General features: G+C 41.0%; 1 protein-coding gene across 2 annotated transcripts; it reads left to right on the top strand.

Annotated features, from left to right (window-relative positions):
• Positions 1–14: 14 nt before the first annotated feature.
• LOC130415433 (lysine-specific histone demethylase 2) lies at positions 15–14,481 on the top strand. 2 transcript variants are annotated; one of them, XR_008905924.1, is made up of 21 exons: positions 15–171; positions 1,310–1,404; positions 1,480–1,601; positions 2,052–2,141; positions 2,220–2,331; positions 2,750–2,863; positions 2,956–2,994; positions 3,358–3,523; positions 3,596–3,780; positions 5,141–5,311; positions 5,751–5,822; positions 5,951–6,085; positions 6,166–6,337; positions 8,897–9,024; positions 9,132–9,263; positions 9,343–9,417; positions 12,224–12,340; positions 12,410–12,535; positions 12,623–12,776; positions 13,232–13,384; positions 13,780–14,481. XR_008905924.1 is itself a non-coding variant. In XM_056741139.1 (21 exons), exons 1-21 carry the CDS (start codon positions 156–158, stop codon positions 13,861–13,863), a joined length of 2,427 nt encoding a protein of 808 aa, XP_056597117.1. In that variant the 5' UTR covers positions 16–155; the 3' UTR covers positions 13,864–14,481. The 2 variants fall into 2 exon arrangements, 1 of the variants encoding a protein (XP_056597117.1); XM_056741139.1 differs by having other exon boundaries at positions 16–171; positions 12,623–12,745.
• Positions 14,482–20,250: the final 5,769 nt, after the last annotated feature.

Genomic DNA, 20,250 nt, shown 5'->3' with positions numbered 1-20,250 from the left:
ACTTGTGCTCAAGAGCGGAAGTGTCGTTACATACATACAGTGAGTTTCCTGTGGATTAAAGCAGAATGAAATAGACGCTGGTGAATTAAATGGGATTCGCTCAGATATAAAGTGTTAAACATTTGATTTATTGTCGAAATATTGAACATTGATCAATGCTGGCGGACTCAGGTGAGTGTCTTTGTGAACTCTCGACAAGTTCATGTTGAATGTATTGATGTTTGTGTTGCTGTGTGTAAGGGTAAGTATGATATAAATGATGACCCGATGAATTTAAGTTGACATTAAACTGAAGCTTCAGCAGACAATAACACACAAACTGATACAGAACAACTCACAATGGCTGCAGTTTAATGATGAGCTGTTATGTGTGTGTGTGTGTGTGTGTGTGTGTGTGTGTGTGTGTGTGTGTGTGTGGTGTGTGTGTGTGTGTGGTGCGTGTGTGTGTTTGTGTGTTTGTGTGTGTGTGTGTGTGTGTCTGTGGTGTGTGTGGTGTGTGGTGTGTGTGGTGCGTGTGTGTGTGTGGTGCGTGTGTGTGGTGTGCGTGAGTGCGTGTGTGCGTGTGTGGTGTGCGTGGTGTGTGGTGTGTGTGTGGTGTGTGCGTGTTTGTGTGCGTGCGTGCATGTGTGTGTGGTGTGTGTGGTGTGGTGTGTGTCTGTGTGGTGTGTTGTGTGTCTGTGTGTGGTGCGTGTGTGTGGTGCGTGTGTGTGGTGCGTGTGTGTGGTGCGTGTGTGTGGTGCGTGCGTGTGTGGTGCGTGCGTGTGTGGTGCGTGCGTGTGTGTGGTGCGTGCGTGTGTGGTGTGTGTGGTGCGTGCGTGTGTGTGGTGCGTGCGTGTGTGTGGTGCGTGCGTGTGTGTGGTGCGTGTGCGTGGCGTGGCGTGTAGGATGTGCTCCCATGTGCTTCTGTTGTGATTAGGAGAGAAGGTGGATTTCCACAGGGTTGTGTCATGAAGTTTTTATCTGACGTGTGTGACACACAGCAGGAGTTTATTCTGACAGTTGTCACTGAGGGTGGGTTAATATGAAGTAAAACCACGATAAACGAAAAGGCCCCTGCAGTAAAAATGATTTCTGTTATGTCAAAGGAAACAAAGTGGAAGTTCCACTCGTGAATATTTTTTTTTCCCGAATATCTCTCAAAGATTAGATGATATTCATTTAGTTTAAATACAGTAACTGTAGTTCTTCCTCACTGTATGAGTCTGGTATGATGCTGCTGGACATTACATACAGGCAGCCAATCACATTACAGCTTGTTGTTTTATGAAGACTTGTTAGTTTCAATAACATACTGTCTTTATGATGTCAGTGGGCGGCGGTCGTTGTCGGGGAAGGAAGCGGTCAGCGGCAGTGGGCGAGCCAGACTCCAGTGGGCGTGGCCGCAGCAGCACACCTTCAACACAGGTGAGGACTCAGGAGAGACATTTTAGAACTGCAGCACCGTTCTACATCACAGACTTGTGTGTGTTTCTGTTGCAGATCAGAAGTAAAAACGCTGAGGCTGATGAAGAGGAGGATCAGTCTGAGAAGAAGTTCAGAAAGTGTGAGAAATCAGGATGTCCAGCCACCTATCCTGTGTGTTTCGCCAGTGCGTCTGACAGGTGAGCTTCAGATGAGGAAAACATCAGTGATTGTCTTACAAAATCCCAAGACATCAGCAAAAACCCAAATCCGATCTAAAAAACGAAGACGTGTGTAAACGGTTTCAGCAGTAACAACATAAACAAATGTAACTGTAACCGGCTCAAACTAAACTTCTGCTAGACCTCCACAAAGAATCAATTACTGTTCAGTTATTTTAATTTGATTTGATACATTTAATAAACAATAAAATATTCATATAAGTAAAATATAAAATAAACTGTTTTATTACTAGCCAGAGTGATAGCCAAATCCAACTTTAGGCCAGTGCGTCAGTGTGTGATGAAACCGTCTATTACAGTAAAAATGTTCTTCATTTTTTGAAGGAATGTCATCATTCAATACGTCTCAATGCTGCTTCATGTTATTTATGGGAAATCAAGTACATGCTGTACGTCTCTCTTCCTCAGATGTGCTAAAAACAGCTACACGTCCCGCTGGTATCATCTGTCGTGTGGTGAACACTTCTGTAATGAATGTTTTGACCACTACTACAGAAGGTGAGGGCTGATGGGTAATTCTACTGCGTCACCACAGCTCTCAGCTAAACTTTTACTGATGCTTCTGTGCTTTGACAGTCATAAAGACGGATACGAGACCTTCTCCACATGGAAGAGGGTTTGGACCAGTAATGGCAAAAGTGAACCCAGTCTCAAAGCCTTCATGGCTGACCAACAGCTGCCCTACTGGGTAACAACTTTTCAACAAATAGAGTGTGTGTGTGTGTACTTGTACATCTATCTTTATGAGGACCAGTTTTAGACCAGCAGAGTGAGGACTAAGAGAGTAAAGTGAGGACATTTTTGTCGGTCCTCACTTTCTGAGACCCCTTAAAAGGACTGTTTGAGGGTTAAGACCTGGTTTAAGGGTTTAGGTTATAATCAGGTTTAGGTTATAATCAGGTTTAGGTTATAATCAGGTTTAGGTTATAATCAGGTTTAGGGTTAGGGTCAGGTACTCACTTCTGATGGTTAGGGGCTAGAGATTGCATTGCGTCAATGTATGTCCTCATAAAGATAGTTGTACAAACATGTGTGTTTATGTGTGCACATGTGTGTGTGTCTCAGGTTCAGTGCACTAAAGCAGACTCTCTGTGTGTGTGTCTCAGGTTCAGTGCACCAGAACAGACTGTGGAAAATGGCGTCAGTTGAGTAAAGAGACAGGGCTGACGCTTGCGCTGGCATCATCGTACCGCTGTGGCATGAAGCTCAACACCATTAAAGTAAAACACTAATCTTCATTTCTATTCCTTCAGCAGAGAGTGAAGATGCTAATCTTTCTAAGAGGTCACATGTCTATGGTTTTATTTTCCAGATTGAAGGATGTGGCGCGTGTTCTCAGCCGGAGGACGGGGTAAAGCATCCACACTTGTCTTTCATGTTATACATCAGTGTAGTTTAATATGTGATATTAGTGGGTTCAGATGTTATTCACACGAGCATGGCTTCACTCAGTCTTTTGTATTAGAGCCACTTCAGTTAGCTGTAGTATGTCAGGACGATTGAAGAATCACTCAGTTGAACACAAACTAATATTTGACATTGAAATGATATCATGTGATTAAAGAATGGAGAGAAGCTGTTCCTGGTCTCCAATAATTGCTCATCTTTGTTATCAAAAATCTTCCTGATCACTTAATGTTTGTTGTTTCAGTGTCACGGTGTAGTGAACCCGTGCTGTTTCTGTCATTAATGTTGATGTGATGTGTGTTATGAGCGAGTGGCAGGTGTGACGGACAGCTGGTGGCATTCCATGTTGATTCTGCCGCCGTTGTTTAAGGACAGTTTGGCCAGTCCCTTTCTCTCAGCGTATTACCCCGACTGCGTGGGCATGAGCCCCTCTGCATCCCCCAACACCCAGCGGTGCGCCGCTCAACCTCACGGTGAGTTCAGCCGCTCTGTGAGTGATGTTCAGAGACAGTTAACACTGATTCATTCTGTCTGTGTGTGTGTAGTGTCGGGACTCTCTCCGTGTTTCCAGCCCTTCTACCAGCCCAACGAATGTGGAAAAGCGCTGTGTGTCAGACCCGACATGATGGAGCTGGACGAGTTGTATGAGTTCCCAGAATTCTCCAGAGATCCCACCATGTATCTGGCGTTGAGGAACCTGGTTCTGGCTGCCTGGCACAGAGATTGCAAGGTCGCTGCTCACACGTGCGCTTGTCCTCACGCTGTAGATCACAGGTTTCATTTCAGAGACTTCAGGTTTCTGTCCCAGTGACACCACACACGGCAGGATCTCATTCCCAACAGTGCACTGGGGTTAAATGAAGACAAGTGGTGTCTGAATCCCCTCATGAGTTGGGTTGGGTACCGAAACCTGGTGCCAATATGGCATCGGTACGTATGTAACTGGACCGAATCAAAACGCAGATTTCGGTGCCTCATTTCCGTGCCACTCAAATGCTGACTGAGCCGTCCATTGAGACATTTGGCCTAATTCAGGTGAACGAAAGTCAGAAACCTTAGATAATACAAATCCAACACATCTTATACAATGGTTAAACGGATCCCGAAGGATCGCACGGATCGCGCGCCCCAGGGATCGGAACATGCATGACCCATGGATTCATCATAGTGAAAGACAGTTTTAACGTGCACTCTCATCTACCGCTATCCATCTCGACAACTTCAGCATTCATCACTTCAACCGCCACATAAGGCAAGTTTTAAAGTGAAACTAACGTTTATTCGAAACGCATATGACGCATCTGTAATGCAAGCAATCACAATAAAACTGTTGCGCGCGTTTAAAATCAATGAAGCGCATGCTGCGTTCTGTTGAGCTCGTTCTCAACACTGTACCGCATTTGACAAGAAAGACAATCGAGACATGACAGTGACAGTGTTAAAACATTATGGCATCTGTTAGTCTGATCTCTAGACGTGCAGCCTGTCAAGCTTTTTACTCAGACTGCATGCATAGGCATATAATTATACTTAATCATTTTACAGACTGTCTGTTTTTTAAATAATGCACATATAATGTCTCTGTAAATTGACTTCATCTGTTGATATATTCAACGCATTTTCTGCTCATATTTAAAACAACTGTGGTGAGCATCTAGTTGTAGCTGGTAAACAGATAAAGGTAAACAGTAAACACTATAACTTTATATCAATGTTACATGCTCATTTCACGTTCACTTTAATTGTGAATTTGTTGTGTATTTTTATTACTAAATAATTATTTTACTTGAACATTTTGTTAATTAATGTCATCCACATGTGTTTTGTGGCACCGTTTGGGCAATGGGACCATTTTAAAAGTATTGATGTGGCACCGGTATTGGAAAAAACCCAAACGATACCCAACCCTACTCATGAGCAGCAGTTGTCGGTCAGAGCAGGTTTTGAGAAACCCTTGCTGTATAGAGCGGGTACCTGCTGTTCCCATGGCGACCCGCACACCACATGACCATTTGCTGTTTGTATATGAAAGAAAGTTTTGTTTAGCCGGTGTTCCCTGAATAACCCTGCTGGTGTCTGCTTGTGTTCAGGAGGTTTTGACAGCACAGAAGTGTGCTCCTCACGTGATTGTTCGGGGGCTGGTGCGAGTCCGCTGCGTGCAGGAGCTGGACAGGGTTCTGTGCTTCATGACCCGCAAAGGTTTGATCAACACTGGAGCTCTGCAGGTGTCACGGCCTCTTCTGCCTCTCTCACAGCACAGCGTGAGACCTCATTTCTTCTTAAAGGGTTGACGACTCAATAGTGAGCATTTCAAAAGAACCTTTCTTGTTTCTCTCCCTTTGGAGGTGAATGTGGAGGAACATCATGATCGTGAGGGCACTGTGTTTGAACTGTCTGCTCTAGACTCAGAAACACACATTTAATCTCTTCTGTTTCTCTCGCTGTGGGTCTTCAGAGTACAGTTGGAATGTTTCTTCTCAAATGAGGCTCATCATTAGCTTCGTTGACTTTACTTTAATGGCAATAAAAACATCAAGACAAAATGACCTGAAATAAAAACACAAAAGCCACAACATTCAGCCAACAGAAATAAATCTACATATCTTCTGTGAGCTCTTGGCATGCTTAGAGATCTGATCTGAGAGCAGTCAGATAATAGCTTGTGCTGTCGGGGTTAAAAATATTTTTCTCCCTGTGCAGAAGGTGTTGGTGATCGGTGCTGGGGCTGCGGGTCTCGCTGCAGCTCGACAACTACGAAACTTTGGCATGCAGGTACTACTCACACTCTCACAAACACACACACCTCATTTTTCTGGCTCGACTCCTTTACCTGGTTCTGTGTCTGCTGTTTTATGAGATAGTTAGGATCTTATGTCCTTGTTTTTCTGATTGGTGGACAGGTGGTGGTGTTAGAGGCCAGGGAGCGAATCGGTGGAAGAGTTTGGGATGACGTGTCAATGGGCGTTCCCGTTGGGCGTGGAGCTCAGATCCTAAATGGCTGTGTGAATAACCCCATTGCTCTGATGTGTGAACAGGTGACCACACCCACCGTGATCTTTGAGTGTTATTTTGTGGGTTTGTTTTGAGTTGTTAACTGTGTGATTGTTGTCTTCAGCTGGGCCTGAGGATGCATAAGTTAGGTGTGCGCTGTGAGTTGATTCAGGAGGGAGGTCACATGACTGATTCAGCTGTGGACAAGCGAATGGACTTTCACTTCAACGCTGTGCTGGACGCCGTGTCTGAGTGGAGAAAAGACCAATCACAGTGTCAGGATTTACCACTTGGCGGTGAGAGACTCTTATCTCTCTCTGATCCATCTCATACGGTCTTCGGCTTCACGACCGGTCTGTGTGTGACATCACAGCAGCACCAGAGACATGTGAGAGCCAGTTGCTCCTATGCAGCGCTGCGTGTAGTCGGACGAGTCTGTTGTCATGATTATTTCTCCTTTCTATGATTGGACGGGTTTTGAGGGTTAGGGAGGTGTTGCTGTGACCAGCAGGGTGTGCTTAATGGGGAAACTATACTGTAAAATCATGAGACCTAAACCAATGATCTGACTAAAAATCCCATGGTGCTTCTGGTCAAGAATAGGGGTGTGACACTGGCGGTGGGTGAGGAAAGACCCCCCTCATATGATTGTAAGGCACTTTGGGTGTACAGCGATACACAATGAAGCGCTATATACATGCTTCTCTGGCCCATGAGAGCCAGTTTAGCCCCAACTCTGATAAAACACCTGAATAAGATAACCGGCGTCCTCACCAACAAACACGTTCAACCTAATGCTGGGCTTGGTCTTGTCTTGGTCTCAGACTTGGAGGTCTCAGGATTTCATTTCAAGACCACAACTGGGAATTACACAACACTGTTGGTGCATTGTGTGACTTATGTGTTAACATCAGTAATTTGATTGGATGTTAAACATCTGGCTTCAAAAGCAATCACTGAAATATTTTTGATTTGATTTATTTTGATACTGTTGTGCGTTTGGTAAATGATTGGAGGATTGTCCTAAAAGAAATCTGTCAAAAAATTTTTTTATGTAAACGTAAAACAAAATGTCATAAAAAGACCCACAATATCCAAGAAGTGATTGCAAAAAAGGTACTTGTATGAGATCTTGTTTATTTATATAATATCATTGGACCTGGGGCCCGTTTCAGAAAGCAGGGTAAGTGCAAACTCAGAGTAAGTCAACCCCAGAAAACGGAATACTCAGGGTTTTTGGTTTCAGAACGCGAGGTATGTCAAACCCGCGACCACGGAGTAAATCAAGCCCATTTCAGAAATCGAGGTATTTTATACTCCGAGTGAGTAACCAGATTAACCTACTCCGTGAACCTAACCTGGTCGGGAGCAGGTTTTATTCCGCAAACCTAGGGTTTGTTACAATCTCCTCCCCCTTTTCGAAGTGAAAGCGAGCGGTGTTGAAATTACATACGTCATTTGTTTATTGATTCGTGTTCCTAATCGCGCTCAATTTAGTCACACAGAACTTAAAATGGCATGTCCGTTTATTTAGGAACCCATAGAAGAGGAAGCTGCATTAATTCGCAGAGAATTATATTTATGTCGGGAGAGAATTGTGAGGCCCCGTTTGGACGTTTTATCTTAACTTTTAAGGCCAGTTTAAGAAGTATATTTAACATTTCCCAATCAGGCATCTTACTAGCAAGACCATTTTATTTCTTTAAAGTTTCCTGAATAAATGATGTTATTGTATTTCTACGACGGCGTTTTAGTGGCACGTTAAAAATAAAATAAATTCAAGATTACGAGATTAAAGTCGAAATGTTACGAGATTAAAGTCGAAATGTTACGAGAATAAACTCGTCGTAATACGTATTTTATTTTCGTGAAGGTTGTAGTTTAAGAGTTGAAGTTATGTTTGAGCACGTACTTTATAACCAAATCCTCCACATCCATTGTTTCTAGAAATTCTGTTATTTTTCTCAAAATATTACGACTTTATTCTCGTAACATTTCGACTTTATTCTCGTAACATTTCGACTTTATTCTCGTAACATTTCGACCTTATATTTCGACTTTTTCTCGTAAAATTTCGACTTTATTCTCGTAACATTTTGACTTTATATTTCGACTTTATTCTCGTAACATTTCGACTTTATTCTCGAAATGTTTTTTTTTTTTTTACGACGCCGTCGTATATTTCATATTCAGCTGCTGCCAAGATCTTTTTATTGCAAAAGGATAGCACCTACATGAGAGCGAGAGAGTTAAATATAATTCGCATTTTCACAGTTTCAACAAAATAAATATAAAAGTGATTGACATATAAACTGGCGCATTAACAAGTGAAGCACTTTTCTCCCATACCAACTCTCTTTCTTTTGCTGCTGCGGCTGTGTTGCTCTTTTTTTCTTAATATTCACCTTACGCTTGTAACAGTACCTTCAATTCGATTGGCGAGAAATGAACAGAGCGCTTTTTGTCACGTGCCGTTGCCATGGTGAATCGTGCTATCTTCACTCAATTGATAATGGCTTTTCATCGCCATGCTGAACGCGCGTAACCTAGAGTGAACTTACTCAGGGTTGATTGAACTAACTCAAATCAGCTGTTCTGAAACTGAAAACTCAGAGTAGCGATTCTCTGAGTAAATCAACTCAGAGTTCAGATTTTAACTCGGTGTTGGTTGAACTTCCTTATTGAAACGGGCCCCTGATGTCATCTGAAAACCTGATGTTGATTTGACTTTATATTGATATCGAAGTGACTTACGGCCTAGATTTGCAACAGTTCTAAATTGTGAAAAGCGCTATATAAACTGAACTGAATTGTATGGAATGTGTTTCTGTGGTTTTGTTATGGTGGATGTTCAGAGAAAATCCAAGAAGTGTACAAGACATTCCTGCAGGAGTCTGGACTTCACTTCACTGAGCTGGAGGAAAAAGTTTTCCATTTCCATCTGAGCAACCTGGAATACGCCTGTGGAAACACACTGGACCAGGTGTGTGTGTGTCTTCAACTATATATCAGATCAATGTGTTTGTGTGTGACTGCGTGCATGAGGAGTTAAAATGCAGTAATGTGTTTGTGTGTGTGTGTGTGTGGCAGGTGTCAGCTCGCTCGTGGGATCATAACGAATGTTTCGCTCAGTTTTCGGGTGATCACACGCTTCTCCCTGGTGGATACGAGTTAGTACTGCACAAGCTTGCTCAGGGACTCGATATACGGCTCAAAACTGCGGTACTGTGTTTCATACACTGCTTCTTGATGTTCATTGGTGTTCTCTCCCTCTCATAGTAAATGTTTTGTCTGTCTACAGGTTCAGTGTGTGGAATATTCTGGAGAGGGGGTGAAGCTGACCTGTACCAACGGCTCTCAATGGACCGCACAGAAGGTTTGAAATATGTCTTAAACACAAATACAATGAAAGCATTCAGTGACTGAGGCTGTTCAAGTCTAAAAATAACATGACATTACACTCCATGTACTGCACGCTATTGAGCGAGTTAGTAAAGGACAATTAGTGGACCTGTGGTGTACTGTATCCTTTAAACCTGCACCTAAGCCTACAAAAAACTACGGAGAAACTGGTGCTTTATGGTTAACAGTCACTAGGTGGCGCTTTGGTGGCACGCCGCAATTTTTATGTGAAAGTGCCATCTGGACAACACAGAAAAAGACGGAATGCCAATGAAAGACATGTCAAAGTGAAGTAAAAGAAAGCAATGTTCGGCAATCCACTGCAAAATTCATCAATGTGAAAGTACATATCATGTCTTTCATAGCTTTCCCTAAGACTGAGTGTAATTCTTCACAAACGTGCAAAAATCAAAAATTTTCACTATTAATTTTGCAGACGCTTTTAACCAAAGCCACTTACAATGATGGAGCAGTGGGCAGCTATCACTGCAGAGCAAACAGGGGTAAGGTGCCTTGCTCAAGGACACTTCGGTCATTTCCTGGTGCCAATGAGAATTGAACCAGCGACCTTCTAGCTAAAAGTCCAACTCCCTAACCACTAGACCACAACTGACCCACAAAATAGTGTTTAGAAGTGGTACCTATGCTAACCCTATCTAATGCACCTGCCAACTTTTACTGTTTTAGTCAACAGTAATTCAACTTAACTACTTTTAGGAACTGCAGATCCTAGCCACAGAAACCATAGTAATGATTTATATGAATTTATTACACGGCGCTTTGGAATACTTGATTCTGATTGGCCAGTTGCTACATTCCAAGGTTTGTTATTCACAGATAGAAACTGCTTGAAAAGAATAAAACCCAGTAACCCGGATGTTGCAAATCAAATCATTCTGACAGGTGCAGTTTAATATTACACAAAATTTAATGTAAATATGTCTTTTAATAACATATATGACATTATATTTACAAATGATTAAACCAAATTGAATGTTCGTGACATTGAACATCGATTCTTACCTTAAAACGAAAGTAAACAGCTTTTCCTCACGTAAGATCTGCATTCAGTAAAAATGATAATAATAAGCAAATAAAATATTTCAAATTCACATTTCATGTCCAGGTTTTTTCTCATGTGCCAAGTACCGGTGTAATAAGCGTGTGTAATTTACAAGCTGCCGACTGTTATCACAAAATAAGCCCCTCCAGTGTGATACAAGACCCTAAACTTCATGTCCTGAATTCACTGACAGGGATTATTTCTGCCATAAGAACCGGCTGCCTGTACATTATCACTTACATGACACTAAGTTATTGGCATTCATTCAGTGTTTATGATGCTAATACTTGAACTTAATAGAATTTCAACCAAAACTGACAAGAACACAAAGTCTGTAATATGTGTTCTCATTTTTCAGGTTGGGTTTCAGCTTTAACGTAAGTTTTGTTTTAAACAAAGCAGCTGATATTGCCATAACGACAGCAAAAACCAATTGGACTGCCGAGACACTTTCACCCCAAAATGGCGGAAGCGCAGTGCTGCTACTGGGCACCATTGTTGCAACGGAACATTCGATTGAGTTTTGCCTCGTGGTATCTATACACTTGCCTGCTCTGTGTTCTGTGCCGCATTCTTTAAACATGCACTGTGTTATGTACTGCATTATTGCCGCCACCGCTGCATTCTGTACTGCATTCTTTAAACATCCACTACATTCTTAAGACCTGCGTTGCATTCTTTAAACCTGCGCTGCGTTCTGTGCAGCATTCCTTACACATCCACTACATTCTTAAGTCCTGCACTGCATTCTGCGCTGCATTCCTTACACATCCACTACATTCTTAAGACCTGCACTGCATTCTGCGCTGCATTCCTTACACATCCACTACATTCTTAAGACCTGCACTGCATTCTGCGCTGCATTCTTTAAACACCAACTATATTCTTAAGACATGCACTGCATTTTGTGCTGCATTCTTTAAACATCCACTATATTCTTAAGACCTGCACTGCATTCTTTAATCCTGTGCTGTGTTCTGTGCTGCATTCCTTACACATCCACTACATTCTTAAGACCTGCACTGCATTCTGCGCTGCATTCTTTAAACATCCACTATATTCTTAAGACCTGCACTGCATTCTGCGCTGCATTCTTTAAACATCCACTATATTCTTAAAACCTGCACTGCATTCTTTAATCATGTGCTATGTTCTGTGCTGCATTCCTTACACATCCACTACATTCTTAAGACCTACACTGCATTCTGCGCTGCATTCTTTAAACATCCACTACATTCTTAAGACCTGCGTTGCATTCTTTAAACCTGCGCTGCGTTCTGTGCAGCATTCCTTACACATCCACTACATTCTTAAGACCTGCACTGCATTCTGCGCTGCATTCCTTACACATCCACTATATTCTTAAGACCTGCACTGCATTTTGTGCTGCATTCTTTAAACATCCACTATATTCTTAAAACCTGCACTGCATTCTTTAATAATGTGCTGTGTTCTGTGCTGCATTCCTTACACATCCACTACATTCTTAAGACCTTATATTTTATTGTAGTATTCATTGCAGGAACATGAGCATTGGAAGTGTAGGTGGCTCCTCCCCCAGAAAGTGTCTAAAAACTGCTTTAAACTTCTCAAATTTATTCTTTAAACATTCTTTTATGATTTAATGGTCAGGAGTATTCTTTAAAGCTGTGCCGCTGTTGAATTTGTTGTATTTGTTTGTGTAAAGTGTCTGACTGTTGAGAGATCTGTGTGGTAGGTTCTGGTGACCGTTCCATTGGCTCTGCTGCAGAAGAACATCATTCAGTTTAACCCTGCCCTGCCCGATAGGAAACTCAAAGCCATTCACAGTCTGGGAGCTGGGGTCATAGAGAAGGTGAGTGTTGAGGATGTGAGTGTTGAGTGTTTGATCAGGCACTGTTCACACACCTCAGCACTGTTTCAGATTGCCCTACAGTTCTCCCATCGCTTCTGGGACAGTAAGATCCAGGGAGCTGATTATTTTGGTCATGTTCCACCCTGTCCAGAGAGGAGAGGTCTGTTCAGCGTCTTCTATGACTTGTGTCCGCAAGTAAGTTTTTTCAACACATTTCCATCAGTTGTGTTTGAGGTCCTCTTTTTTCGCTAGCGTGTGTACATGTGTGTGTGTGTTGTGTAGGGTAAAGAGTGTGTGCTGATGTCAGTGATCACAGGAGAAGCTCTTGCGCTGGTCAGAGATCTTCAGGACTCTCAAGTTGTTGATCTGTGCATGGACGTCCTTAAAAAACTCTTTCAGGAAGAGGTGAATGTTCCAATGATTCCTCACACTTACGGTGAATATGAACATATCACATGTTCACATGATGTCAACAAACACTTGTTTCTCCGTCACTTAAACAGATGGTTTTATAAAAACAAAGATAACTTTATTCTATAGGGTTATGTTGGGAGAGGGATGAAGCTCATTTGAGGTGTCCTGTAAGCTACGGCCGGTCCTCTGGTTGAAACGGGTCATTGTTGATTCTTTACTTTACGTGTCAGTGATTCATAGTTTAGTTTTTGTAGCTCTGAATATAAGTCTACATAATGTCTCACGGCAGTCGATTTCTTTGTCTTCATTGCTGAGAAAACCCTATAGGAAATATACTCTAACCCTTTATCCTCTGACTACTTGACTTGTTCTGAGGGTAGAAAAACACTTTATTACAGCACTTTCATTAGATTTACGATGCGTAAATTCTGAACGAGCATGACGCCTGAAACCAATGATTATAATATGGTATTGTAGGAAGTTCCAGATCCAGTGAAATACTTTGTGACGCATTGGAGCAGAGACCCCTGGTCTCAGATGTCTTACAGCTTTGTGAAGACAGGAGGCAGCGGTGAGGCGTATGACATCATTGCAGAGGATGTTCAAGGAAAACTCTTCTTCGCTGGTGAGGTGAGGAAACTCATGAAAAGCTGATCACATACTGCTGACAACACATCTAATCCGCAGTCTCTCCTGTAAATGAAAAATGTGTATTGGACCTGTGGATTCGCTCCGTCATGTTTGTCTAGCGCTGCATCTTAGATTAATCAGGTCCATATTTCTTGTGGTTTCAGAGTTAGTTAATGTATAGAGAGTTTGCCAGTACAAACATCCTCAATCCTGCCCTACTGCTGCAACATAAACTCCTGTTTGTGTGCTAATTCATACTTTTTACCATCATTACCTTCATTCTATTTAAGATGCTTGATGACTTTCATCTCTTATTGCTGTGAAAGCATCTGTTGTTCTTGCCAAGCGATGTCTGTGATGCTTATGGTTAAATGTGACATTTTGATTCTCTGCAGGCCACAAACAGACACTTTCCTCAGACTGTGACAGGGGCGTATCTGAGCGGCGTCCGTGAGGCCAGCAAGATCACTGCGATGTAGATCTCTATCACCATCACAGAACCATCACACAAAAATGATGGTTCAAAGTACATCTGGCAGCAACTGTTCTTCCATTACTCTTTTGTTTCGAGATCCTGTGAACTTTACCAGCTGATTCAAGACTGATGTCTGCTGAATGTTAAATTATGAATTCAAAGAAGTCGAAAAGTCAAAGAGAATAAAATCATAATTTCTTCTGTTAATTGTCTCTTGGACTTCCCTGCATATGAACAATGGAAATATTTTCCCTAACCCTTTGTCTTATTTGACCCTCTCAATGAAAAACTTTAAAAGTATTAAAAGTTATAAAGTGTTAAAAACTGTAACTTATTCTTTCTTATTTTGTCCTGTTTTGTGCACAAGCACATTTAAAGCCACAGTATAAGGAAACGCTTGTTCTATTTTTTGGTGTCCATGTGTGAATTTGATCAATTAAACTGTTTTGAAACTGATGCAGAACTTTAGACTGTTGTTAGTTGTTTGGATCTATTTATCCGGTGAGCATTACCGGTGTTTACTGATGTCTCTCATTACTGATGTTGCTGCTTATTCATTCATTTATTGCACTGGATGTATACTTTTAATATTTAATATTAAATTAAGGTATTAATGCTGGAATTGGTTATTGGCACAGTGATTTCTATAGGGGATTTAAAGTCTTACTGACTAAATATAGCAGTTTTGATATTTCCTCTCCTAACCCATTAGTAAAATTTGAACTTCATAATCTAATTTATACAAAAAGGAAATCAACTAAACTCAAAGATTATAATGACACTGTAATGCATTATATGTGCTAGAATAATGCGAGAGAAAAGTGAGTGAGTGGTGTGAGTGGCTTTCCTGTGGCTCAGTGGTTAGATCATGGCGCTAGCAACGCCACGGTCATTGGTTCGATCACATTGCACATAGTCAGAAAAAGTGTATAATATAATGCCAAAAAGCATCTGCCAAATGCATAAGTGTAAATGTAGCAGAATTTGGTTAGTATTTGTGTTGTTTCTGTGGCGTGAGATGTGTTATTACCGGATTAGATCTCTGAGGGGCAGCACAGCTCTGCAGTCTCACACCGGATGTGATTTGTTTTGCTGAAGTTCTTAAAGCGGCTGCTGAGTCATTTGAGTGCGTCAGAACCTTAGATTTTAACTTTTGCCTTTTAAAATTCTAACAGCACATGCAAGTGAATTCACATCCATGTTTGCAACATAGATTCTCCTGATTGCATGCTGCTGTCTGTTTCTGCAGATGCACAGTTTGTAACACTCACAAACCAATTTCTAAACAAGCAGTAATGTGGCGTGTTTAAATATCTAGCAGGTGTGTGTCATGTTGTAATGTAGTAGTAATGCAGTGTGTTGTGACGTTCTTTAGTAATTCAGCGCATAGCAGTGTTGTGCAGTAATGCTGCATGTTTCAATACCATGCAGGTGCATGTTATATGTTGTGCAGAGATGCCGTGTGTTGCAACGCAGTAATGCAGCGTTTTGCAATGTTGTGAAGCAATACTGCGAGTTGCAATATTGTGCAGTCGTGCAGCATGCGTAATGTTGTGCAGTAATGCCATGTCATGTAGTAGTGCAATGTGTTGTGATGTTGTTTAGTAATGCAGCGTGCTCCAGTGTTGTGCAGTAATGCAGCGTGTTTCAATGCCATGCAGCGTGTCTTTCAGGTGGGCAGCATGTAATGTAATGTAGGTTTGCTTTGTGTTGTAATGTTGTGCAGAAATGTGGCATGTTGTATTGCATGTTGAGCGTTATGAAGTCAATATTTTCATATCACATAGATTCTTCAAGATGAATTTGCCTCACTGCAACAATACAACAGCCTATTAGAGCCATTGACAATAATCAGAACTTTCCACTATGTGCGTCAGAGAAAAGCCAGTGCTGCATTAATGTAATAGAGTTGTGATACTCCTCAAAAGCTCAGCGCAGCCAGACATCTGTCCCCATGGCAACAAGAAAATACTCCTAATATGGACTTCCTGTGCACAAGAAAGATGCTTGAGGTACAACTTTATGTCTGTCTGTCTCTCTGGAGAATGTGTAAACATGACACGGATGATTTTAAGAGTTCTCGTCATAATGAAGGTTTGATATAAAGACTGATAGAGACGTACAGACAGAGAGTGAGGTTATATGAACAGATTAGTTGGATAATATATATATATTTTATATATAAGCAACTATGAATTCTAGAACATATGTGTTTATCATAGGTGTGTCATAAAACATTCAACTGTTATTTTTAGGCTGTCAAACAATTATCTCAATTAATCGCATTACCCTAACCCTCCAGAATAAAGGTTTGTGTTAAACCTTGTGCTAGTGCTCTAGCTTTTGTTGAAACCAGTAACTTTGTATTGGCACCTAATGTATTATGGCTCCTGTATGAACTTTCGCTTATTGCTCCTAAACTCTTTGTAAGTCGCTTTGGATAAAAGCGTCTGCTAAATGTCTAAATGTAAATGTAATGTTAACATAATATATATCTGTGTGCTGTGCATATTAAAGTTGTATTTATAAACACAAAACACACGCTCTACATGTTTAGAAAATATTGAAATATTTACCCATAATTTAAATTCTAAATAAAGGTTTATCAATTGTTAAATTTTATATTTTTCTTAAATATATGCATTTATGTTTATGTTTTCATAAATACAAAATTAATATACACAGTACACCAATGTTTATTATGTAAACACAAACCTTTATTCTGGATGCGATTAATCACGATTAATCGTTTGACATCCCTATATTTACATGTTTTTATTGTTGTTTGAATGTCTTCTACAACCAACGGACATGTAGAAGAATAGCTTTAAAATATTAATGCAAAATAAAATATATTTATATATAATATAAATATTGCATTTTCTGTACTCGACAGCTGGATTTATAATTGAACTAAGTACTTTTGGTGGCTTTTTGGATCTGAAAGCAAATGTCTCATCGTGTGGTTTTGATCTCTATGTTTAGCTGATCTGTGGGGTTTGTATGTGGTCAGTGTCATAATGTAAGAGAGCAAAAAGCTCTGTTCTCATGTCAAGGGCACATTCACTTCTATCTGTACTCAGTTTTTTTTCTTTTTCCATCCAAGTACCATGAATAGTGTGTCTGGTGCCCAGTGGGCGGGCGCCCTGTGAGCATCTTGGCAGAGGAAGAACCGTTGCTAAAATTGTCCCCCATTGAAGGAAAAAGTGGCCTGGATTAAAGGGAAAAGTCTTCCACCTTCATTACAATGATGGCAGCCGCTAGACCATTCCATTTTCTTTATTAGGCCTTGAGTTTCATCCAAAGTCCATTTATAAACTTCTTAATGATGGTATTTAAAGTACAGTTATAGACCTGATGTTGACAGGGAAACTGGTTGGATCTTAGATGTGACTCAGTGTGGAAACGCTTTAAATATACATTAGTGACGTTCATAACCCCCCCACATTCACACACACAAACACACGTACAGACTTAAAGGCATAACAAGCCTCTGCTCACTAAAGCATGTGCTGGTACCTCAGGATAAGGCTTGTATAGTGACGTTTTGTTCATGTATCATCAGCCGAAACGGTTCTCCTGAGAAGGTCTAATCGTGACGATCACCTCCAAAGATTTCAAAGGTCTCTTCACTAAATCTGGCTCTTTAGAGACAGACAATCTCAAAGCCACTCAAACTGTTTTGTACTGACTCACTGACATTTAACATCACCACTGTCATCTGCCAATCAAAGTGACAGCTGAGTGCGAATATTTATGAGGCCACACCCCTTCTGTGGGTGTCAAACAAATAAACACTAACAAGAGCTCCATTCAGAAGCAGGTCAGAGCTCTTTTCACTCATCACTGAATGTTTTGAGTAAAGGTCGAGACTTCAGCCCATGAGCTCAAAGGGTTTGTGTGAGCGCACATGTAGGTGAGCTTTGATTTGAAAATGACAGGAGATGAATGATGCTGGAGATGCAGGCTCATACATATCTAGGTGGGCTTCATCTCATTTCTTTAATGATCCTTGTTTTCAATGCAAAAAGAGTGCTTGATAATTAAAAGATGGATTTTTCTCTCCTCACAGGAGTGATATTTGTGTTGATTCAGAAGCACTTGATGTAGAGGAACCAGTAGCATCAGCATCATCAGGTAACTGTCCGTTCTCAATCCTAACTCTCTGATTTAAACTCTTACATGGAAACGACTCTTGAAATGAGAGAAAATGATAGAAGAACAGAAGTGTTACACACACGATGAACTGCCCCCAGTCTCTTGAATACAGTTGTGTAGAGTTGTGTTACAGATTCTAATAATCCAACACTTTTGTCCTTGTGTTTGTGTGTAGAGTTGAGTGATGTTGAGGTTAGTTTTATAAGTTGTCGTGTGTTATGTTGTGTGTTTATTATAAATGATTTATCCGTGAACATGATTATAAAGAAAAGGATTTGGACTTGTCATCTTTAATCAAAAACTTTAACCTCCTCCCCCTCGAAATAACCTCGCTCCACTTCTGGTCAGGGGAAATGTGACGAGGGCGGGGCTAGAATGACTGACAGATTGAAAACTGCCGTTCAAATCTTTTACCTTTTACTGATCCAATTAGTTGTCGATGGATGAAATCAAGTCCCGCCCTAAAAAAAGTCTCATTTCAGAAGTTGTTTCTCTCGGGTATTCATCACGACATGGAAAAGACGACAATTGCTACTTCTGTTTCATGCCGACTTTAAATCATTTCTTGAGGTAAAAGTTTCTTGTTATTTGTATTGATTCTGTTGAGGTGATTTTACCTGTAAAACATGAAGTTCAGGAGGGAGAAATAAATCCATCCGTCTTTACAGCACAGATTAAAATGGTCTCACGCCAGATGGCTACGTTCATTTGCAATATCGCAAACATCAGAGACTGTGATTCAGAATTTTATAGCCCTGCCACAAAGAAGAAATAGAAAGGAACAAGGAGTTAAATAAAAACAGACAATGTAGTCTTGTATTTTAATAATAAATGAATTTTACGTGAATCTTTATCCATAAATTGTCTCAATAGTTCAGGAAGTGACAGTTAATGCAGCTCTATTCTTCTTAACTGACCGGGGGGGGTCTGCTCGAGATGGTGATGTAATGACTCATAAACTGATGTGGTTTTTATGAGCGCTCTCTCTTTTATGTTAGTAAGGCACATACCGACAATCTCTCTGTGTCTCTTTGCTAATGAACAATGAAGTTCCAGTCATGTGACTCACGTCTGAAATATTGTGTCAAGCATTTTTTCAGGAGTTTGTGGCCCTCAGTGGAACTCTGCTGACGTACATTTCATTTGCAGCCGTCATGAGTCATGAAACTCTTGTTCTCTGAGTAAAACCTCAAGACATGAAGGTAGTTCTGAACTCTAAAGTGTTCTCAGGTAGATCAGCTTGACCCTCATGATGTCATCACGTCCTCATTAAACAGGGCCCCAACTCTTTGCCTTTACATGATGTTTAACTGGAGAGTCCGTTTGGATCAGGTGTGTGTGTGTTGTGACGATGTTCTGGACGGCTCTAACCCAACAGTGTTATTCACTAAAGACAGGTTTAATAGCACAGGTCTCACTGACCTCTGACAGCTTTTGGGGTTGTTTAGAATCAAAGTTTTGGCTTTGTATTTAAAAGTGAAAAGATAAAAGTGTTAGTATTGGTCAATGTCTTGTTCCCCCAAACTGAAATGTGCATTTAACCCATCCATGGAGAGTAGTGGACACACACACACACACACACACACAGACACACTGTAAATCGAGAACACACATAAAAGTCCTGACCACACAATTCTCTGCAATGCCTTTGATTTGTCATGTGATACAGAATGAATGTTGAGGTGATGTCTGACAGCTTTGATGTGGATTTTAATCATGGTGTTTTTGTCCAGCTTCCTCTGCACCAACCAACTCGTCTTTAGTTTCTGAGTGCAGGCTGTTAAAAGGCACTGACGCCGTTGGTTCTCTTGTGATGTTTCTAATGACAGAAGCTGTGAGGAGTGTTGGGTCATCGGCTGATGGTCTGGTGTCTTGTGTTGTGCACCAGAGATCAGTTTTAACTGATGAAGAGTCAGAACTATGTTTTATCTATCAGGCTGTTTGCACACTGATCTCAGATCATTCAGTTGTTATAAACAATCCAATCCGGCCAGCTACACTCTGATTGGCTGACTTGCAGTAATTCCACAAAGCTCATTCTTCAATTCAATTCTATTTGATTTCAATAGCACTTTTGACAATGTTGCATTGTTTCAAAGCAGCTTTACAGGAAGAAAGACAAAAATGGTAGCAAAAAACGTTTGCTTTAGTATTGAATTAGCAAGGGTCCATCTTTGCTCTTGGTTGTTAAAGGAGATTCTCTGGACTGGCTCTCACGGGAGGATGACACCAG

The sequence above is a fragment of the Triplophysa dalaica genome, chromosome 25 (assembly GCF_015846415.1).
Source record: "Triplophysa dalaica isolate WHDGS20190420 chromosome 25, ASM1584641v1, whole genome shotgun sequence".
NCBI lineage: Eukaryota > Metazoa > Chordata > Actinopteri > Cypriniformes > Nemacheilidae > Triplophysa > Triplophysa dalaica.
This window is presented reverse-complemented; position numbering and strand designations above follow the sequence as displayed.